This window comes from Triplophysa dalaica, chromosome 23 (genome assembly GCF_015846415.1).
Source record: "Triplophysa dalaica isolate WHDGS20190420 chromosome 23, ASM1584641v1, whole genome shotgun sequence".
Taxonomy (NCBI): Eukaryota; Metazoa; Chordata; class Actinopteri; order Cypriniformes; family Nemacheilidae; genus Triplophysa; species Triplophysa dalaica.
Genome location: NC_079564.1, coordinates 18,820,073 through 18,841,670, shown reverse-complemented (window position 1 = coordinate 18,841,670; position 21,598 = coordinate 18,820,073). Strand labels below are relative to the sequence as shown.

Here is a 21,598-nt window from a genome sequence, read left to right as displayed (position 1 = left end):
AAGAGATGCCTCTTTATAGTACATCAAATAGTCACTTTATTTTCATGTGGCCATTCACAAGGGATCTGTACCGTTCTGGATGTGACATTCCAGAAAATGGCACTAAACTGACTATAAAAACTCAAGCACTAAAAATAAAACAAATGCTTTAAAAACTTGGAAAGAGACCTTACATGAGTATTTGACCCATCAAATGTTTAAATCAGTGCTGTTACCATAGTAAAAAATGTTGAGATGTTTCATGGTTGGGTTGACATTTCCATGGAATCGCCCATGTGGTTAAAAACTGCTTCACTCAATAAATTCAGCAGTCGAAAATTCGTATAGAGCCATTTGATTGTTGACCACAACATTATGGAGAACACACAGCACATTTCTCTTGCATCTTTCCATTAGGACACAATGATTTAGTTTTTAACTCTGCGTAAGAAACGCCTCACATCCATCTGACGGTTAACCACAACCTTCTCCTGAAAGGGAAGCAACGACTTCCATTTCCAACAAAAATATACATTTGTGCTTCAGTTAGTCGACGTTAAAAGCATTCCTGTCAGTAGATGAAATCTGAACAGACTCGTAAATCTGTGCTCGTGGTTTATGGCAATAAATGACACTAATATGGAGGATCACATGGCCAGTAAGATGGAAAATGGACAGTTTGTCAAATGTAGATCAGGATAATGTTAAAGGTTAAAGGTTGCAAAATGTTCTCCCTACAAAGATAAAGAAGTAACATGAACATCAAATTTTTTGTTAAAGGAGTCAATTGATTGTTTTGCAAAAAACTTAACAAAATGAGCCTAAACATGATTCTACCAAAGATTGTTTTGATGACTGGACTTAGATTCTCAAATTTTTTGCCAAAATGCACCAGAAAGTTTGCCAAACTTACAACACAGTGTATTCTGAACAAACAATATTGCAAGAGTTTGAAAGTTCCCAAGATGCATTGCAGCATTTTCAATTCTGTGTTTCTTATTTGTTTTTCCTTTATAGATTAGTGTTTTAGTTCTAGTTGGCTTCATTTATTCTTTAATATCGTTTCTACTGTTAGTTGTCTGTTGTGTTAAGAGTTTTTTTAATGAATGATGGTTTTGGATTGTTACCATGGATGAGGTTTGTGTGTTCGATGTTGAGGTGTGAGAGCGTGACCCTACAGCAAACCCGTACAAGTTCACTCAACACATACTGCTCAAAATGGATATTTGATCAAGGTATTGGTCTGTTTGAAGCAGAAAACACGTTCATTTGTAATAAAATCTTTTTAAATAACCAATATACACTCATCTAAAGGATTATTAGGAACACCTGTTCAATTTCTCATTAATGTAATAATGGTGGTGGTGTAATGGTGTGGGGGATGTTTTCTTGGCACACTTTAGGCCCCTTAGTGCCAATTGGGCATCGTTTAAATGCCACGGGCTACCTGAGCATTGTTTCTGAACATGTCCATCCCTTTATGACCACCATGTACACATCCTCTGATGGCTACTTCCAGCAGGATAATGCACCATGTCACAAAGCTCCAATCATTTCAAACTGGTTTCTTGAACATGACAGTGAGTTCACTGTACTAAAATGGCCCCCACAGTCACCAGATCTCAACCCAATAGAGCATCTTTGGGATGTAGTGGAACGGGAGCTTCGTGTATCCCACAAATCTCCATCAACTGCAAGATGCTATCCTATCAATATGGGCCAACATTTCTAAAGAATGCTTTCAGCACCTTGTTGAATCAATGCCACGTAGAATTAAGGCAGTTCTGAAGGTGAAAGGGGCTCAAACACCGTATTAGTATGGTGTTCCTAATAATCCTTTAGGTGAGTGTATATTCAAATGTTCAGCCAACAAAAAATATTTTGTTCAGTTGTTCATTTGGCAAACTTGACTATGTTGTGACAACTATGGACTAAATTATTAAGTAGACTTCAGTCTCTGTTGAGTTAACTCAAAAACAAGCTTGTTAAAGGTTGCCTTATTATTTTATGTTGACTCAACTATTTCTTAATGCAGTGTACAGATAGAATTTTGCAATTAACTTTATGAATATTATAGTATATTAATAGTACAAATGACATCAATCAAACGTAGTGAGTGTAGAAAATAAAAGAATAAGATTTAGAAACCTGCAGCTCTGACCAGCCAAAGGCGGCAACAGAAATGTCACTCAAACTCCATCACTTCTCTCTGATCTCTGTAGGAGCCGGGTCACCTGCTTTTATCCTGTAAGTGCTTTCACCAGATGGATGTTAGGTCTTTTTAAAGGGCATCATTCAGAACAGCAAACGCTTCGGTAAATGACAGACACTTTACGGGTCAGAGGAGAGATTTTCTGCAGAGGTGAAAGTTCAGCTGTTGAACACAGAGATGCTACATCCACACGCTGAATAAAAGGGCAATTTGTTCTCTTTGACAGCATTTAATATTTGTGTAACTGGTAAACGCAGGTGTTAACTCTATATAGGGTTACGTCTGGGATTTCTACAGAGTTTACTGCTGAAATGCCAAGTACAAAATGCTTGACATGTCAGATTTAAACTAGAGATGTCCCAACATATCGGACGGCCAATAATCGGAATCGATCAATAAACCGGATAGTTTAAAAACAGCTGATGATCTGGGCTGCATTTCCGAAAACATTCTTAACGCTACGTGGTTCTTAAATTATACCTTATTGTTAATACGTGTTTCCCAAAACGTTCTTAGTTAAGTATACCTTCTTTAAGTCATAATTTCACAAAGGTTTGTCTGGAGCGCTCTTACCAATACCTTATCACCTTTGATGGTTCATACCACTGTGCAAAAAGCTTTTCTACATCGCAGTTTAATTTCACATATAAAATTTTATATAATAATTTAATGTAAAATTCTATTTAGTATTAAATTCATATTTTTACTTTAACTTAGTTTTAATTTTAAAATAAAATTCTCTGGTTTAATACACTCAGTGTGGGCTACTGAAGTGTTTTCATGAATAAATTGTCATACACTGATGGTTGATAGCGTTTTAAATGACAGCCTATTATCCCAAGGCACATCAGCTGGCAAACCATTTGACAGGAAAGGTGTAGTCTATATAAAAGGAATGAATGTTGGGGAGTTTGGTCAAACTATGGCATCGAGACAGCGAATCATTTTCTTAAATTAAAGACGGTGCCACCCGTGCAGCCAGTTAGTGTATTTGCAGAATTTCATCAGGGCACACTTTTTTAGTCCCCTGGCTACCATGTCAGAAGAGAAAATTCGACACATATTTAGTCTGCCACGGGAGCAAATTCTGCAGCTCTTGCATCTTGTTGGTCCAACTTTGTCGAGTCAAACTCTAAAGAGCTACTCCCTCAGCCCCGAAAATCAGCTGCTGCATGCCGGCTCTTTGTTTTTATGCCTTGGGGAGTTTTCTGGAGGTGTTTGGGGATAATTATGGGCTAAGAAAGACCTCAGTGTGGCGGTGCGTTCACTCAGTGACAAACATCCTGCTCCATCATGTCACCAATTACATACGTATTCCTTTCGTCAGGCACGACGTGATGGAGGCACAACAAGGCTTCAATGCCATTGCGGGTGTCCCCTGAGTGATTGGCATTCTGGATGGGAAACTTATTCCTATACACAAATGAGTGATTTACGGCAATAATGTGAATCAACACAGATCGTGGAGAACATTAACAAACGATGGCAAATTATGAGAATACAAATGACCCTTTCAGAAACAAGCGAAGTCAAACAGCCAGTTAATGTAGCTGATTATGTAGCTGATTATGCAGAAAACGTATGGCCGTGAGGGTGCGCACTGGACACTTGCAAAATTATGAATACATACATACACACAAATACACACACAGATTCTTCTTTCTTTCTTTATACTATTTCAGTGAGCCCTGATAAATGCAATTTTTACTATTTCTAAAGTGTTTCTTTATAATAAACATTGTTTTCTCAATACTTTACCCACTCTATAATGTAAGGTAGAGCGAACAATCGATTCTCGAGGCATCGATATCAAACTATTCAGCACCACTGCCATGGACAGCACCTGCTAACGTCACACTTAAGAAGCTTTACCTTAAGTTACCTCAAAAGGTATAGTTCAGGGAACACGCCAAGAAAAGATATAACGTCTTGGTTACGTATGTAACCTCAGTTCCCTGATGGAGGGAACGAGACGTTGTGTCGAGAACGACAGATGGGGTTCGCCCTTGAGAACCAATCAAATTTGACTACTATAGAAAAGGCCAGTGACATTTGGCGAATGAAATTTGCATGCCGGGCTCCGCCCCCGGATATCCAGTATAAAAGGAAGCCGGCGTGCATCATTCATTTACCTCTTGTTCTGAAGAGCCTGAGAGCCTCTCACGACTGCAGCAGAATACGATACGTGTTTGTGGCATAAGGGACACAAAGTCTCGTTCCCTCCATCAGGGAACTGAGGTTACATACATACGTAACCAAGATGTTCCCTTTCTGTGGGTCTCTCGTCGTTGTATCGAGAACGACAGATGGGGTTACCAATGGAAAACGCCACAACGCTGTATCGCGTCACAGTCTCAGCAAAGCGACGGTAACAAGCCTGGGCGTGTCAGCTCGATGCTTTCGTGAAACTGTAACCTTCCAGTGTGGTGGTTGGGGGGTTCCAGAGCTTTCTTGGAGAAAGATGGGTACAGCCCTGACCAGTAACATTCATGGACGGGGCCTAGCTCTCTGCAGGCGAGAGGCCGTCCGGCTCGGTTACACCGGGTGAGTGCGACTCTTAATCAGAGAAGCGCTTCAGAGGCCACCTCCTACCCGTGGAGAGGAATCTGGTGGATATAAGTATGGTCTCGTCCTTGGAGGAGAACGCATGGAACGTGCGGACTGGGTAGTTAACCGCGAGGTGGAGGTCCACCTGGGGAAGCTCATGGGTTACCAAGAGTGGGAACCATTCTCATGAGGGTATGGCAGACGGAACAGCCCACGGTGGGGGTGTTATTGCGTCTGATAGCACCAGGTCCAGTTAGAACTATCTGTGATAGGTCATATGGTGTCCCGGCCTAAGGGGGAAGGCTGCTCTGCCCAGCCAATCCCCAGGAGGTGCTTGCTTAGTGATGGATGGAATGCCTGTTCTTAACCAGTGTCTGGGTAAGAAGGAAGGTTGGTGAGGTACCAATTTTCATAGCCATGTGTTTGGGTAAGAAGAAAAGGTAGATAGCACACTGACCCAACCTCTTGGAGGGTGGGAAGGTGCTTTCGCAGGCATACGCCCTCCCGGATGCCAGTCCTACATGTCGCCACGTAGGACATGGGCTGACACTGGGTTAACGCGAAGGCTGTAAAACCTTGCGAAGGCGGTGGGCGTAGCCCAACCCGCAGCTCTACAAATGTCTGCTAGAGACGCGCCTCTGGCCAGTGCCCATGAGGAGGCTATACCCCGGGTGGAGTGAGCCGTAACCGCCAATGGACATGGGAGATTCTGCGACCGGTATGCCGTCGTAACGGCATCCACGATCCAGTGCGCTAATCTCTGCTTGGAGACAGCCTTCCCCTTCTGCTGTATATTCAGAAAGATAAGAAATATTAATTGAATCTTCAGAATATCAGATACATTTTGTAGAGGTTCATTTCTAAATTTAACCCATCGGAATAGAAAAAATAACTGTTTGTTGCTACCTCAACTGAAACAAAATCTTTCAGAGCAAATACATAACTATTAATTCAGGACCAGAGGCTTCAATTCAAGTTTAGCTATATAATTCAGAACAGAATATGTTAAGTAAAACACCAGAGAGACGTATTTAAATGCTTCGTGTAAATGAAGAGACATTTGAAGTGACACCTGCTCTAACAACATACTCCTATTTTCATAGACTAAAGATAAACTGGGATCGAATACAAATCTAATCTAATGCCATGGAAACACTACTGATGACAAATAGGCATTATAAGGCTGATCTAACAGGGTCTGTCCTCTTGAAAATCTCGCTGAGTCTCCTGAAGAATCCCCATTAGCACAGAGGCATAAGAACAGCCCTTGTGATAAAAACAACAGTTGAGATGAGAATGAGGGGTTCAGGCTGAACGGATGCAGACGCTTTACATCAGACAGAACAGCCACCGGCGCTCTGAAGATTGATGCAGTGGGCTGGTTAAGAGGGGGTTTAACATAACAGCGTGTGTGTGACACAACACTGTGACCGAAAAAAGATGTGTCACCCAGAGAGCAGGAGAGAATAATTAACAAATCTTAAGTTCTTAAACTTGCATCTTTAACTCATCACCTTATAAAAACAAAAAACAACTTTAGTTGAAACTTTGAAACTTTAGTTGAAAGTTTCAATGTACTTATCTTATTCAATCAAATTCAAAGAATCAAAGAGACTATGAAAATGGTGCTTTTTGAGCATCTGTTTCATTGTATAAAAGAACATGTGGAATATTCTGCTCAATATACTTTAATATTACCTGTAATAACTACATGGTTTTAAAACAGTAAATGATGAGACAAAAAAAGAATGACAGAATGTGAACAATTTTTCGGTATCAAAATGTATCCATGTATCAAATCATCCAAAGTCATTACTGTTTAAAATACTTCTCACACACAAACAGCAGATTGGAAAGAATCAAAGAGATAAAACAACTGAATGGAAGAAAGTGAAGTTGTCTAGTGTCTAATCTGTAAGATAAAAGTTGTCAGATCTCTAAAGAAATCAGAGCAATGCGAATAAATGGTTAGTTCTTGTAGTAGAGTAGGCGGGGTGAGACCGTGGTTCGAGTCCGGTGAGTAATTGTGAATAAGCGCCAGCTGTGCGCACACCGGGCTCGAATCACGTAGGAGATAGGGAGCATATAAAAGGAACGAGCGACCGGACCGTCGAAGAGAGAGGACCGGGCCCGAACTTGTGTTATGTTTGTATTTATATTTATGTTTTGTTCGCCGGCGGCCGTCCGTGAGGGGCCGCCGGCTGTTATATTACTTTATGAAATGTTTTATGGAGATTTATTACAGTTCTGTCTTCTTTTACTCAACCTCAAGTTGTTCCTAACCTGTATACATTTCTTTGTTCACAAAGGAAGATATTTGGAAGAACTTTAGCAATATTCAATTCTGGGACATCATTCACTACCATGGTAGAAAAATAATAGTGATTTTTTTTCACAGAATGAGATATTCTGAAGAATTAAGGAAAGCAAACAGTTCTGGGGCATCTTTGACAACCATTTTATTCCTTCCTACTATTGTAGTGAATGATGTCTCAGAAGTGACAATTGCTTACATTCTTCCAAATATTTTCCCTAGTGTTCAACAGAACAAAGACATTTTTACAGGTTTGGAACAACTCAAGGTTGAGTAAATGATGACAGAATTTTCATTTTTTGGGTAAACTGTCCCTTTAACAGAGAGAAATGCATAAAAGACAAAGGACAAAAGGAAGTTTCAATCCTCTTTGTACAGAGAGAGAGAAAGAGATGGTGGTTAATTGTATGTGTTTGAAGATGTGTTACAGGTGTTGGTGTATTTCTGCTCCTCACAGCTTGTCTTGCAGAAAGGAACCTGTGAAAATGGTAAAATTACTAGAGAGGACTGTTACACACACACGCACACACGTACACACACATCACACGCACACGCGCACACACATGACAAATCAATGTTATGTTTAGTATGGTTATCTATGGTGTTGATTAATGATTACAACTGCAAATTAATTTTGACCAAAATTAAGATAAATGATGTGATAAATCATTTATAATAATCACTGCAACACTGTGTAAGACCATTAGTATTATCATTTGTAATTGCACGGTGACTTTAAAATGAACATTTATCATTTTAATGTGGATCAGTCAATATGAATTCAGCATCATTTTGTAAAAGCTAACATCGCCTAAGATCACACATCACACAAACAGCTCCACATCTCCGTCACCCATTTACAGTACAATTTACAGTCAACTCATTGCTAAAACACACTGTGTTAACTGCAAGAGCCAGTGAACTGTACTATAACCTGTAAAACAAACCGTCCATGCCGAGTCGAGTCTGAGTGTTTTATTAGCTGTGTGTATGAAAAAATACTACAAAGAAAGACGGAGGACAGGCACCTGTACCAGGGTGAAATCTAATGACACAACTCCTCTGACAGTGCACTGACAAACCCAACCACTCTCTGTTACACACACAGAGAGAGAGAGATACTGGCATAGTAACCACTGTGCATCCCAGAATACTGGCAGAAGTAGACCATGACGACTCGGCAGCGATGTGACGGAAATGGAAAAACAAGACTTTATATAGAAAACTATAAATAATCCACCTTATCACAGAGCATAATTCAGCACGGCGTTGAGGATCTGCACCTTAAACTTCTTCTGATGTGTTACATGAAAGATGGATAGAGAGAAATGATGAATGAATGGATGTAACACAACAAACTTTCTATATAAAAAAAGTATATAGCCATCTAAAAACAAGCATTAAATTGTGCAGGGAAAGATGCTTTTTCAGGACCCAAAGTGCAACAATAAACTATTGAAGAAGCTTGATAGATGCTGTAGAATAGATGAAGAGAGAGAGAGAGAGAGAGAGAGAGAGAGAGAAGTAGGAGGGTTCACTCGGGGGATTTAGTCTCACTTCAGCAGTTGCCACAGTGATGCTTGCGTTTGCTGTTTCTCTCCTGGTCTCACAGCTCTATAAATGTCTGTTTGGAATCCAAAGTTGGGGTCCGACCACACGGTTCTGAGCACTGCACAGACACTAAGGTAGAAATATCAGGTCAAAAAAATTCTGTTATTTAGTCGTCTTTTAGAGTACGATTCTCTTCTAACATTCTCCACAGACCACTGAAGAGAAATAAACGCACAGTGTTTATATTTGGCTATGACATCGGGTTTGCTCACACTAGCAGGCATACTGTGTTCTTGTCTTGTGTGAAGGCAAAGTTGTAAAAATGTGATTCAAAGATCTTAAAGGAGAAACTGTAGTGAATGTTAATAACTCACACTAGCCTCACGTTATGAATGTCAATGCAATCTAACCTTTGACAGATACTTGCCCTTCAATCCTATCAAAGCACTTTTCAAAACCATGCGATGGATTTTGATGGATAGTAATAAATAATTTGGCTACCGGAGAGATGCGGCGTCTTCAAGAGGAAGGGTACTGCTAAGGTTAAGATGAAGAGTGAAACATATTGATCACCTCCGACCAAATCATACAAACCAGACTTGATTTATATCATTCACAACCCATTCGACGGATTTGAGTATCCATTCAGAATTAAATAATCAAAAAGACTTAAATCAAATTAACTACACTTCAATGTCTAATCCCAAATCAATTCCTGTACTGATTTTAAATTTTTCCAGTGTCTGTAAATTATGAAAATTAATATGTGTGATATTAAATCAGCGTTAAATTTGGGATTAACATATTTCACCTCAATAATGTTTAAAGGTAAAATATTATTAATTGAAACTGAAAACAGATTTAATAATACATAAAAATATAGTCAGTTAAAATAAAATGTAACATTAAGGACAGCCTAAAAGTCTTAAGGTTTTAAGGATTCTTCCACACTGGAGATGAAACATCTATTTTTTTGCAATGTTACTCACAGATGTCGACCTGAGTATTATTGCCAGTACACATATCGTGAGCTGAACCTTTATTCTGAGACAGCTCTTTCAAAGCAGATGAGATTTCAGAGGATAGTTGAATAACAGATGTGCAGTCTCGAGACTGCAGGAAAAAACTCACGATCATGGGCCAGTTCAATTTCTGCTTCACCAACAGGATACTTAATTACCTAATCTGCATTCACCATTCAAGAACAAGATTTATATAGTGTCCATTTAATACGCTACAAAAATATCAAAATAATTTAGCTTAAACTGAATGTATGATCCAAAACACTGATTATACATACATTCTGTAAATGTCATGAATTGATAAGAATGCAAACAACTTTTTTGCAAGTAAGCATCTTGACTTTATTGTGCATATACATTTCTAATTTTTTACCGGATAGGATATGAATTATTTTACCATGAGGGAACTTTTATCATACATGACTCAAGTAAACTCTCATCTGATCTATCAGACACAGATAAAAACCTATACAGAGAAGAATTAAACACTGTTTTTACAGTCATTCCTCGTGTTTACAGAGATTTCACAATTCCCAAAGACATTATAGAATGGTGCACATCTCCAACAAAAAGCCCACAAAAGCCAAACATCTGCTGAAAAACGCGTCATTAATATTAAACTATTGGAAAAGAAAGAGCATTAGAGGAAAATGACAATAAAAGGGTAAAATATGACAAATTGCGGTATGATAATGAGGATTTATCAGTATTGTATATCAGCATCATTATTTACCACTAAAGCATGTGCACCTGTTACCAGAGTAGCTACTGTGGCGGTACATAGTGTGTGAATGTTACTTTCATGTCATTGAAATAACACTGGATTCACGTACTATGGTTTCCACAAGGTAAACAAATAAACGTTATTATTTCAGGTCAACTTACTCTGACTCTCGAACTTTCTGATGATGGTGTCCAAGAAAGTGTTCTGCGGCGCGACGTGTCCGCGTCTCACCGGCATCCTCGCGCTGTCTCGCCTCAGTCCCGCGGGTAGTCTCGAGCTTAAACTGACCTTTCCGCCGCGCGCCCGACACGCGCGGCACCACGCAGCGACGCGCGAGCTCTGGAGAACTTCATGAGACTCAAATCCACGAGCGCGTTGCGAGCGAACGATTCTTTCTAGAGAACGCTCGGCGACACTATTATCCAAATAACGGTTTCCAGTTTTTTTGTTGTAAATCTTCAGAAACGATCCGCCGTCCGGTAAAGTGACGCCAGACTCATTTACTCCGTGACATCTGGGGCGCGGGAGTCGCTCCGGGGTACCTCAGTTTTAATAGAGTCCGGTTAAATCTTTCTTCGCGGTTATCCTACGACGAATAACATACTTATAAAAAAAGAAACGAGCGATTATCAGAGTTTCTCCCGCTGCGCGTCGCTCCGGATGTCTCGCGCTCCTCCCGTTGCGATGGTGACCAGCGAAAAACAACAACGAAAGCGCAAGGTGCGAAATAAGCATCTATTCACAAATACAAACACGTTTTAATATTTACTACAGTACAATTCAGTAAGGTTATGTACATAATTGGGGTTTCCGTATACTTTAAAAACAACCCAAAGGTAAACAATGAAGAAATCTTGTCTGTGGAAATAACACGCGCATGTAATTAATTTCATCGCGCATCGGATGCGCCGTGAACCCGGGATGTCGTCATGCCGACGGCTCTCGTGGAAAGGACAGAAATCAAGGGGCGCAAACTGTGACGCATCGCGAACGACCAGCGGCGCGGGCTCCTCAATATCGCCTCAACTCGTCTGACAGTTTCACGCGAGCACGTCTGCGCTTTGTTTTCCACCTTCAGCGGCGTCGCGCTGTCACTGTACACGTTACGTCACCGTGGACGTGGGGTTTCCCTGCACCGTCACTCGCTCGCGGACAAAAGGCTTTCCTCGTGCTCGTGACAGTAATGTTGACTTGTGCAGATATTGTTAATCCGTTAAGCGCCTGAAAAACTCATTTATAAACTTGAGTCTTATTGGCACGAATCATTAATGTCAGTTTAAAAATATGTGGGTGCGCAAAACTGGGTTTGGGGGATTCAAACGGGGGCGCGCGGCCCCTTTTTGCCATATTTAGTCAGGAGCGCGCGGCATCTCACAGTGAGATCTTACAACCTCTCTCTCATTCACTATGCGCATATGATTATACAGCACATCACTGCTGATAACAAACAATACAAAGTTTACATTAAAACCAGTAAGCATTCAAGGTATAACCATTAAATCCAGTAGAATTTCTCTGATGTTTTATATTGATTTTCCTCAGCAGAGATAGGCCTGTCCTACAATATCTGCCATAAAAAGTAATCTTTCTTTAATTTGGCTTGATAACGCCACACACTGTTTTTATTGCATTTTAATAATTCTTATAATAACTCTTGGAGTGATATGATACATTACTTATGAGGAAACAGATATCTCTCTTCATATCTCTTTTAATATACATTTTTCTACAAACCTGTTTTAAAGAAATCACTTGTTATGACAACAGAAAGATCAATATCTTTGGCAACAATTCTTCAAATCAGGAAGAGCTAGTGTAATAAAGTAATTCATTATTATTTTGTAAACCCTGCTGTATTTTTAAAGTCAGAAATAAGTGATAATCATAATTTAAAGGCTGTACAGAAGGTAAATCTCGTAGAGCTTTAGGAAATATTAAATAGAAAAGATTCAGTCATATAATGACAATCTACGTAAGTAACACTGGATGAATAAAAGGACGCAGCATTCTCTCTTCAAACGCTCTGTCCATTCATCAGTGGCCGATCAGCGTCTCGACAGGTCTCCACCTAAACAAAAACAACAAAACAAACATTCAAACATGCAATGACTCAAAGCTCTCTAGTTTCAACTTCGTATACACATTATAAGGAATTTGCCCTGTGCCACAGACAATGATGGAAAATTCTCATAAACAAGATAAACAAATCTTATTTTAAAGAATCATGTTCAACTCAAGTGACTCTACATTTCAGAACAAAATGTAGATATTTGTGTAGAATCACTGCAGTACTGTAAATATAAATCTGCATGAAATGTCATTGTAATGTTGTAGGGTAAAGTGAAGTCTCAGTGATTAAATTATGTAATGAGATCAGTCTCATTGATGAATCACTCAACAATAATGAGAACACAATGTGTGTTTTAACATCGGCATACATTATAACATGAATGGCACTCTCCCATTCCACTGTCACTGTTATGGCAAAAGGAAATGTTGTCATGACAACAAAATATTCAGTACTTTGCAAATGGGACATTAGATTTAGAAATAAACTGGTTTTATAATAGTGTTTTAGTGGGCAATATCAATTTACTGTTGATTTCCAAACATTGTTCGCCATTGACTGTAATGTTTACTGTGATCAAATAGAAGAGACGGTTGATCATCCACTCAGTGTGGCATTAAATGAAGAGACAGAAAAATTAGCAATAACAGTGACAAACATACTGAAAAGTTTGATGCACTTGATATGAAGAGTTCATTTGCAAAAACAAATCTGTTTAAAAAAAAAAAAATTATTGTGCATTCCAATTAGTATCAATCAAACTGCAGTTGGGTTGTTTTGATTAAGTTATAATAACAAAAAAATACAGCTCACTAAAAAATAACTTGTAGAATTTGCATAATAAAATCCACGTAACAATTTTTACCAACATTTTTTTATGTAAAATTTGCTGCTATAATTCAAGTACAATTTACTAACCAGAATAAAGTATTAAATACGTTTAGTTTTTGTTGAAATATCAAGTAAATGAGGCACAAGCACCGCTCTTCTGAACAACGGTAACAACTTCAAAAACCCAAACTTCAAAATAATACCAAAACCCTCCTAAATCTCAAAGATAAATCAACAAAAATACGAACAAGACTTTCTTTTTAGTGAAAAACACTTAAAATGACAGTTAATCCGGAATATGAATCTCCTAATGGAGTCAGATGCAGAGCATGCTGGGAACTACAGATAAACTCCCAAGGTAATTATATCTACAAAAATGAAGTCTCAACACAAAACAAATAAGTAAACTTAATTTGACCAATTTAAATGGGTTTAACATAATAAAATTGAGTTGGATTTACTAAATAATTTGTTCAATAAAATTACTGAAACAAAAAAATTATAATCTTAGATTTAGATCCAAGATTTTTACGTTATTTAAACTAATTTTTTTGTATGAAAACGGAACATAATTATCATTTACTTGTGTCCACACGCTTCATCTCATTTACTAGCCGTGTCGGTCACAGTCTCTTCTATGGAAGAGGTCTCGGTGCTATTTCATTAAACTGTAGAATATGACCGTTTGGATGAAGAATGTTCTCATGTTCTCATGTGTTTAGTTTTCTATAACTTTGTATGTTCTTCAATCTACAAAATCTACAAAAAAACATCATTTTTTTGTGTAACAATAAAATCATGATAGCATAAAATCACGATTTTAGATTTTTTTAAACGTTAAAACATGTCTTTCATAGTTTAAAGACTTGTTTCAGGTATCTGGAATCTCTGCCGTCACAGTTTGCGCCCCTTGATTTCTGTCATTTCCATGAGAGCCGGGGGCATGACGACATCACGGGTTCACGCGTATCTGATGTGTGATGAAATTAAGTACATGCATGTGTAATTTCCACACACAAGACCCATTGAGGGTCTTGAAATGAGCAGCTTTGTTAGATGCAATAATTTTCACTGAAACAGGAAGTTAGGGCGGGACATATTGATTGGCTCCTCCTTCTTTTAAAATAGGCAATATTCTTTCTTTTACCTTACAGCTCGGAATCTGAAGTGCAAAATGACCTCTAAAAAAAAACATTGATCTGTATTGGCTGAAATGAAAGGGTGTATGTTTTAAATGCTTACATCTTAGAAATGCTTATTTTGTTAATATTTAGCAGCACACTAGTTTAGAGATCTCTACATATACATATAATAAAAGCCCAAACTTCCATTTTGATTTCATGGACAGAATAAGAGTACAGGGGGTTCTCAAAAGCGACAAGCACATTTTCCCTCATAAACCAGCAGTGAAACAGGGACGCAGGCGTTGGTTACGGCAGCGCCACAGTTTCCTCTGGCATTACCCACCCTGACAGCTGGTACACTCGCAGCTGTGAATGACGGGAAGAACGACAGGCTCTACATCTCCGCTGGCACACTGCAGACTGAGGAAATGCACCGGGTTCTGCGGGTCCAGCCTGTAACTGCAACAGTCACAAAATGCCTGGAGGTAGGGCTCCTGAGAGACAGAGAGAGAGAGAGAGAGAGAGAGAGAGAGAGAGAGAGAGAGAGAGAGGCCAAAACAGATGAACAGATAGTGGAAGATTAAAGAGAGGGACGGGAGAAAACAGATGAGACGACAGGGAACGGTGAAGGGCAACAGGAAAAGAGAGAAAACTATAGATAACTATCCAAATTATCTTCATGCTACATTTGCTTAAATGCCAGCGGCCCTCTCTCTCTCTCTCTATCTCTGTCTTATGGGGATGAATCAAGGGATAATTCAGTCGAGCACGTGGCCATTAGGAGGACGCGATAGACGAGGGCAGATGTGAAGACAAAAGAGGAAGAAAGAAGTGCTAAAGCTAGAGTGCTGGGACCTGGCGGACTGGTTTTTTGGTTTCCATGGCAACATGACAGAAGTTTCCATCTCGAACACGTTTTTGAAAACATTCGCACACATCAGCTGAGACAAATGAACAACTGAAGACACGAAGATATGAAGCACTTTACATGATCAACTATTTAATAAATTAATTTTGTAGATGCTGGGTTTGAACATAATCTTTTACTCTAAAATATATAAATATGTTTAACAACACAAAAATTTGAAAGTTAGAAAGCAGATACTATGCTACAGACTCCCATCAAGAAACAGTGAGAGGAATACATGACTGATGAAAGGAGACTGATAGAAATGAACACACACCTCTAGAATGACATCGATTCTGGACAAACAGCGCCCTCTGCAGAAGCTGACCTCCACGTTGTCGAGGCGACAGTCGCCCTTGGTGATGTTCCTGACCTCGGTGTAACGACGGCACTCCGCAACAGGATCCTCTGGAGACCAGAAAGAGATGTTCACAGGAGAAAATAGGACAGCCGAAGAGAGCGAGAGAGAGAGTGAGAGAGAGAGAGAGATTAAAAGAAGCACATACACAGGGCGAGAAGAAATGACACGGACAAAAAAAGTTTCACTCTAATGAAGGATGATGACATCAAGTGACTTTAAAAAGTGGAAGTTCTTGAGAGAAATTAAAGGGAAAGTTCACCAAACGAGGCAAATTCTTTAAATGTATTCATCATGTTATTCCAAACCTGTGTGTCTTTCTTACTTCTCAAGAAAACAAAATATATTTTGAAGAATGTTGATTATCAAACAACACTGAACTCTATTGACTTCCATTGTATGAAAACCATTGAGACATTTCTCAAAATATCTTCTTTTGTAGTCGATAGCTGAAGAGTCACATACATGTATAGGTTCACAACCACATGAGGGGAATAAAGGGTTCTTAGCTAAACGTGAGCTAATAATATAATACGAAGTAAACAGGGTTTTTAGTTACTGAAGCACTGAAGCATGTGTTTTGCTCATTTATCAAAGATAAAATCAGTAGTTTTTAGCTGATATTAAGCAGACCACTGATATCAACTCTTCTGAGTGTTTCTTATTAAACAGATCTGTCAAAAGCAACAAGTGGAAAAATTGTTGCAAATCTAAAAGTTGGTTGTAAGGAACAACCTGATTTAGCCAAGTAGGGTTTGTGTCCAGTATATTGTTAGTTGTTGGAAAGTTGTTTTATATCCAACAAAGACGTTGATCCAAGAACATGTCATGCTTTTGTAAATCATGTTTAATCGGTTTAGAAGATCTTGTGCAGTCGTGGACGTCTCATTGAGTCCTCTTAGACAGTTTTCAGCACATCTGCATTTCATATCCTGAGATCAGCTGAACAGATACAGATTGATTTACAATGTGTCTGCAGCAGTCTGGTCATGTGTTTTCATTCTCCTCAAGCTCAGAATGTCAGAGTTAAGGCCACAGGACACTTAATGATGTGTGCGACCTGTGAAAACCGCTGACAAACATCAGCAAACTCACACTTCCCCATTAGTGAAGCTCACCTGGGTACTCCCTCCTGCACACGGGACAACAGACCCCCGGCTCCAGAACCTTCACTTCACCCTGGTGGACAGAAGAGAGAATGAAAACATGTGAAGGATGTCACAGGAATAACTCGAGTGTATGAGACTTATGTCTCCTGAGACGGACGGATGCGGACGGGAGAACAGACATTAGGCTGAGACACAGGAATCATTGAATGTGGTTGTACTGCCAAACTAAAAGTCTTAAAATATGTCAAAAGGCAAGAATGAAAGAAATATGTCAGATGAATATGAATTTTACTTATCAGTACAACATCAACTAAAAGCATAATCTCGTGCGACATTACCTGTGTGACAAGTAATGGCAGAGCTTTTCTTTGGTTTGTTGCCGCTGACAGGACAGAAATGAGCCCTTCACATTTACCAAAATAATTGTAAGCTCGTGTTTATTTTTGTTCATTGTTTTGTGTGTTAGAGCTAACAAGAGTGTTCCTACAGTGCATCGTGACATTTACTTCTGCCAGCAGCAGAAATGCAAATTGGGTAATTTCACTTCGACTAGATGAAGAGAACGGTGTGCAGAAACGAAGTATTTTTAGTTTTAATCTGTGCTAAACAGAAGTAGGAGAGCAGTGGAGATGTGAGGTGTCTGTGAGGTCATGAGAAGTCTGTGCTGTCACTCAGAAGTCGTCTGGGACAATGTCCCTGACCAGAGCTGTTGCCTGGACAACGGGTCTGTCTATATTCAGCATCACTTGTGACGCAACATCTCTTCAGCGCCCATCTGCCTGGCATGTGTTCAGTCAGTGAGTGTGAAAACATCCTCAAACAGTGAGCAGAAAATGTGTGTAACTGAGAAAACAAGGAACACGCTACAGACATGTGAAGCGATGAGGAAAACAGGAGACTTCTACATTTCTCACCTCAGAGCAATGAAGTGAAGGACAGTTTGATTGACAGCTTCTCTGACCATTAACACAATGGCAGGACAGGCAACCGTCCGTCCACTCTGACCCCAGCTGTGACATAAAAACCAACACGTTACCAACACGTGAACATACACACCTCGCTGTTCAGAGCCATGAGCTTTTTTAAAAATCTGCGAGTTTCATAGAGGCGGATGTGGAGATACAAACATGCACGGTGTGTGGAAAATAAAGCATTTTTCAATCTTAAAGTGTTTATACACTGCATATCATCTAAAACAAACCATAATATTAGTTTTAGCCGTGTCATATCACCCCTTGAAATTAGTCAAATACTTGGAAATCTTTAATATTTATATTTATGTTTCAGGAAAACACATTACATGTTTCACATTTTGTGTTAACATGAATAGGGTTTAATTTCATTGGTCTAAACTGGATTGAATTGTTCCTGAAAGATTCACATTTAAGCGTTCAACCGAGACATTACCCTTCACAGCATCCTCATGTAATACAAATGCTTATTTGTCTAAATTAAGTGGCATTTCAATGACAATGTTAACTATCGACAAGATTGAAGAAAATCTCACCTACAACAGCAGAATAATATAAGAACTAAACTGATACTGTGGATGACTTCAGAACATTGACAAAAATAGCCAGGATGAGATGACACCAAACATAAAACTTGCAAAGTAAGACCAGGAAAATCGTTATAGGTTTATTTACGCTCACTAAAACTAAACCTAATAAATACTAGGGCTGGGACGACATATGTATCTCCCGATACCTGTGTGCCGATTCAATATACTGTATATTGCGATAATTGTGATTATATAACAATAGTGATTCGATATTACAATTTATTGTGATTTTTGTTTTCCAAATTTGGGATGTAAACAGGGCTCTAGACTAACATTTCAGTGCGATGGCAGTGGTGGCACTAGCCCTTAACTTTAAAGCACATTTTTAACTAATTAAATAATTGTATGCTACTTTTTTCTTTATCTGTTCAAACAATAGAAGAGCACAATTCCTTTGAGCTGTGAAGACGTTTTGTGACCAGGACTTGTAATTTGGTTTATCTTGACCCCTTGAACCTATTCTGATGAGATGGTCTAACGCAGGGGTCTTCAACCTTTTCGTAAGCAAGTTAAGATAAAGTCATCTAAAAGGGCTACTTGTTGATAAAACATTAAACTTTAAACATGTGATGCATTATTTTTCAGTACACAGGACAAAATTAAGTTTTCTTTCATATATTTTGGCACTTGAATATGTGGAAGCTGAAAACACATGCTAATAATAACATTTTCATGATGATATAGTCACATATTCGTCAACTGTCCTAAGCATTATTGTTGAGCTCTATGTTTGGCGGGCACCTTACAGAGTTCATGCGGGCTACCAGGTTGGAGACCACTGGTCTAACGTGTCTAGTTTGAGACAAGTCCTTAAATGACACACAGGGCTCAACACTAAGGATTATTTCTACTGGCCCTGCCACAATTAAAAGGAATAAATGAACAAATAAATAAAAAATAAATAAATAGCGACAGCTCATCAGTCAGTAATAAATACGAACAAAAAATGAAATAACGAGCAATAGCACAAATGAATATAATAAAGCAAACATACAATAATAATCACTGCTTCTCAGGTGTTTCATGTTGGTCTTACAGTAATTGTCAGGTACAGAATCAAATAATAATCAAATGTAAAATAACCCTTCATACTCTTCTCTTTACAAATAAAATGTAGATTAAACTTTATTCAATTTACAAAGGTTAATCAGTCAGAAGTGAGTATTAGTTTTTGTTATGCGGCTGCTGTCCCTTTAAGAGCTAGCGCACTGATGTAGAGTGATATCATGTAACATGTGCGTTTTCTTTTTCAAATGTACTTTCACATAACAAACTACTTTCACAAGGATACATTGTAATATGGGCATTTGGACATAATTTTGGCTCACACCTCAGTATAGGGGGCAATTGTCGCTATGAACAAACCATTAACTACGACTTTTGCCTCAATAAACTCTTAACTTTGTGCTTATTAATAGTTAGTAAGGTAGTTATTAGGTTTTGGTAATTGGTAGAGATGTCGATCATTGTCATGCAGAATATGTGCTTTATAAGTACTTACTTAACACCCGATATGCCAATAATAAGCATGCTAATAACATCTCAAAATTCAAAATATACTTCTGCTTAGTTTCAGCTTAAAAACTTTAAAAACGTTGTTTAAAATTTGAATCACTCTGCTTTCTTACAAGGATACAGGGTTTCAAGGAAAGAACTGAAATATTGATCTTCTACTGCATGTTTGTATTGCGGCCACAGGAAGTGACATCATCAGTATCATTCACTAAAAGTTCATCATCTGAAAACTCTTAAATGGGCGCCACTGAAAGCCACTCAGACAGCTCATCTGGGCTCTCAATGTCCATAATTGATGATTGCAATTATGTTTTTTTGAGAAAGGCCCCGAGCATTAATCCATCAGACTCTTAATGACGATACTTAAGACAAATAAACAAAGCACCACAAAAGCAATTACAGCGGAAAGGACAAGAGTGAACGCTGGGCTGCGTCTGTACCTCTCGAAGTGTTCCATCATGATCTTCACACTGACACAGAGCCGGAATCACACACTGGCCGTCCGGACTGCGATAGAGTCCTTCCTCACACACGCACCCCTCTGACGCCCCTTGACTCCTGCAGTTGAGCGCTTCAGGACGATACATGTCCAAACAGCCTCTCTCACACACACGCTCTGATCCAGTGACCGCCCAGAGCCAGCGTTCACCCTCCGGACACTCTACATGAGGATTACACGGTTGTGATGTTTCATCAGAGATGTTATGATGTAATGTGTGTTGTGTCTGGGTTACTCACCGCATTCAGGACCCCGGCAGATTTGAGTTCTGTTTGAGGGTCCCTCACATTCCCGTCCTCCGTACTGCTGCTCTCTCTGAACCGTCCGACTGGAAAACTGATGTCCAGATCCACATGACGCTGAACACGAGCTCCACGCAGACCAACTGCTCCATTCACAGTCCACTAACACACAAACACACAACACGTGTGCTTTTACAACAACATCTCTCAGACACAAATGTAGAAAGAACTTCGGTTTAGTCTTGTACAATTTGGTGAGACATTTCTGACAATTGAGTCGACCTTTAGAGATCTGATCCGATATAAACACCACTGACACGGAAACTGAAATGCTCATGAGAAACATCTGAAAACATCTGCTTTCATGAAACTGCATCGCTGCGAGATCTTAAATGTGATATTTGTTATTTTGCGTATGCAATGCATGCATGTACAGGATATGATGTCACAGAACTCACCGTCACATGACACATTAGAGCAGGTGAAGATGCCGCTATCACACACGCTGGAAATAAACACACACATACAGTATATAAACCCTTCAATCACATGTAACATAAGAAAGTTTTTTAAATCCTCAGATTTTAAAGGAAAACTTTCTAGGCCAAACGGCAAATAAAAACATGCGAGGAATGAGATTGGTCAGGAAGGCTCAAGATAAAATGGAGGCCGAAACGCCTGTTGGAGCATATTTTTAAAAAATTCAATAACTTTTGATTGCATTTCTCGCAAGTGTAGTTTTTGAATATATGGTTGGTTATTGCAAAGACGCTCTGTGTTTATAATTCAATTAGACTTCTGTTAAACTTCTGTTACGCTGCCTATAAAGCTTGTCTCTCTAAACTGTCTTTGTGCACAAATGCTATCTTCGAACATTACCGGCTGCTATTTGTAACCACAACGCTGCAAGCTCTGTTTTTTGCTATGCTGAGATATTTTCGTAGAAATCCATTGTGACCATTTAAGATTGACTATCTAAAAACTTTGGCGATAACTGATTCCTGATCCATTTTCCAGCCGAGTTTAGCCCCAACT

General features: G+C 39.1%; 2 protein-coding genes across 2 annotated transcripts in view; both read right to left on the bottom strand.

The window, feature by feature from the left end:
* The window catches only part of kcnh2b (potassium voltage-gated channel, subfamily H (eag-related), member 2b), a 132,953-nt gene extending 121,235 nt beyond the window's left edge, over window positions 1–11,718 (bottom strand). The window contains exon 1 of the mRNA XM_056738780.1: window positions 10,511–11,718. Within this exon, the coding sequence (XP_056594758.1) occupies window positions 10,511–10,586 (76 nt within the window). The 5' untranslated portion in view covers window positions 10,587–11,718. The remainder of the gene's footprint in view (window positions 1–10,510) is intronic.
* A 301-nt stretch (window positions 11,719–12,019) lies between these two features.
* Window positions 12,020–21,598, bottom strand: part of sspo (SCO-spondin) — a 50,290-nt gene continuing 40,711 nt past the window's right edge. Inside the window, exons 86-93 of the mRNA XM_056738778.1 lie at window positions 21,022–21,068; window positions 20,561–20,725; window positions 20,263–20,483; window positions 17,661–17,756; window positions 16,756–16,816; window positions 15,557–15,687; window positions 14,716–14,866; window positions 12,020–12,417 (exon numbers count right to left, since the gene is read on the bottom strand). Of these exons, the coding sequence (XP_056594756.1) occupies window positions 12,395–12,417; window positions 14,716–14,866; window positions 15,557–15,687; window positions 16,756–16,816; window positions 17,661–17,756; window positions 20,263–20,483; window positions 20,561–20,725; window positions 21,022–21,068 (895 nt within the window). The 3' untranslated portion in view covers window positions 12,020–12,394. The remainder of the gene's footprint in view (window positions 12,418–14,715; window positions 14,867–15,556; window positions 15,688–16,755; window positions 16,817–17,660; window positions 17,757–20,262; window positions 20,484–20,560; window positions 20,726–21,021; window positions 21,069–21,598) is intronic.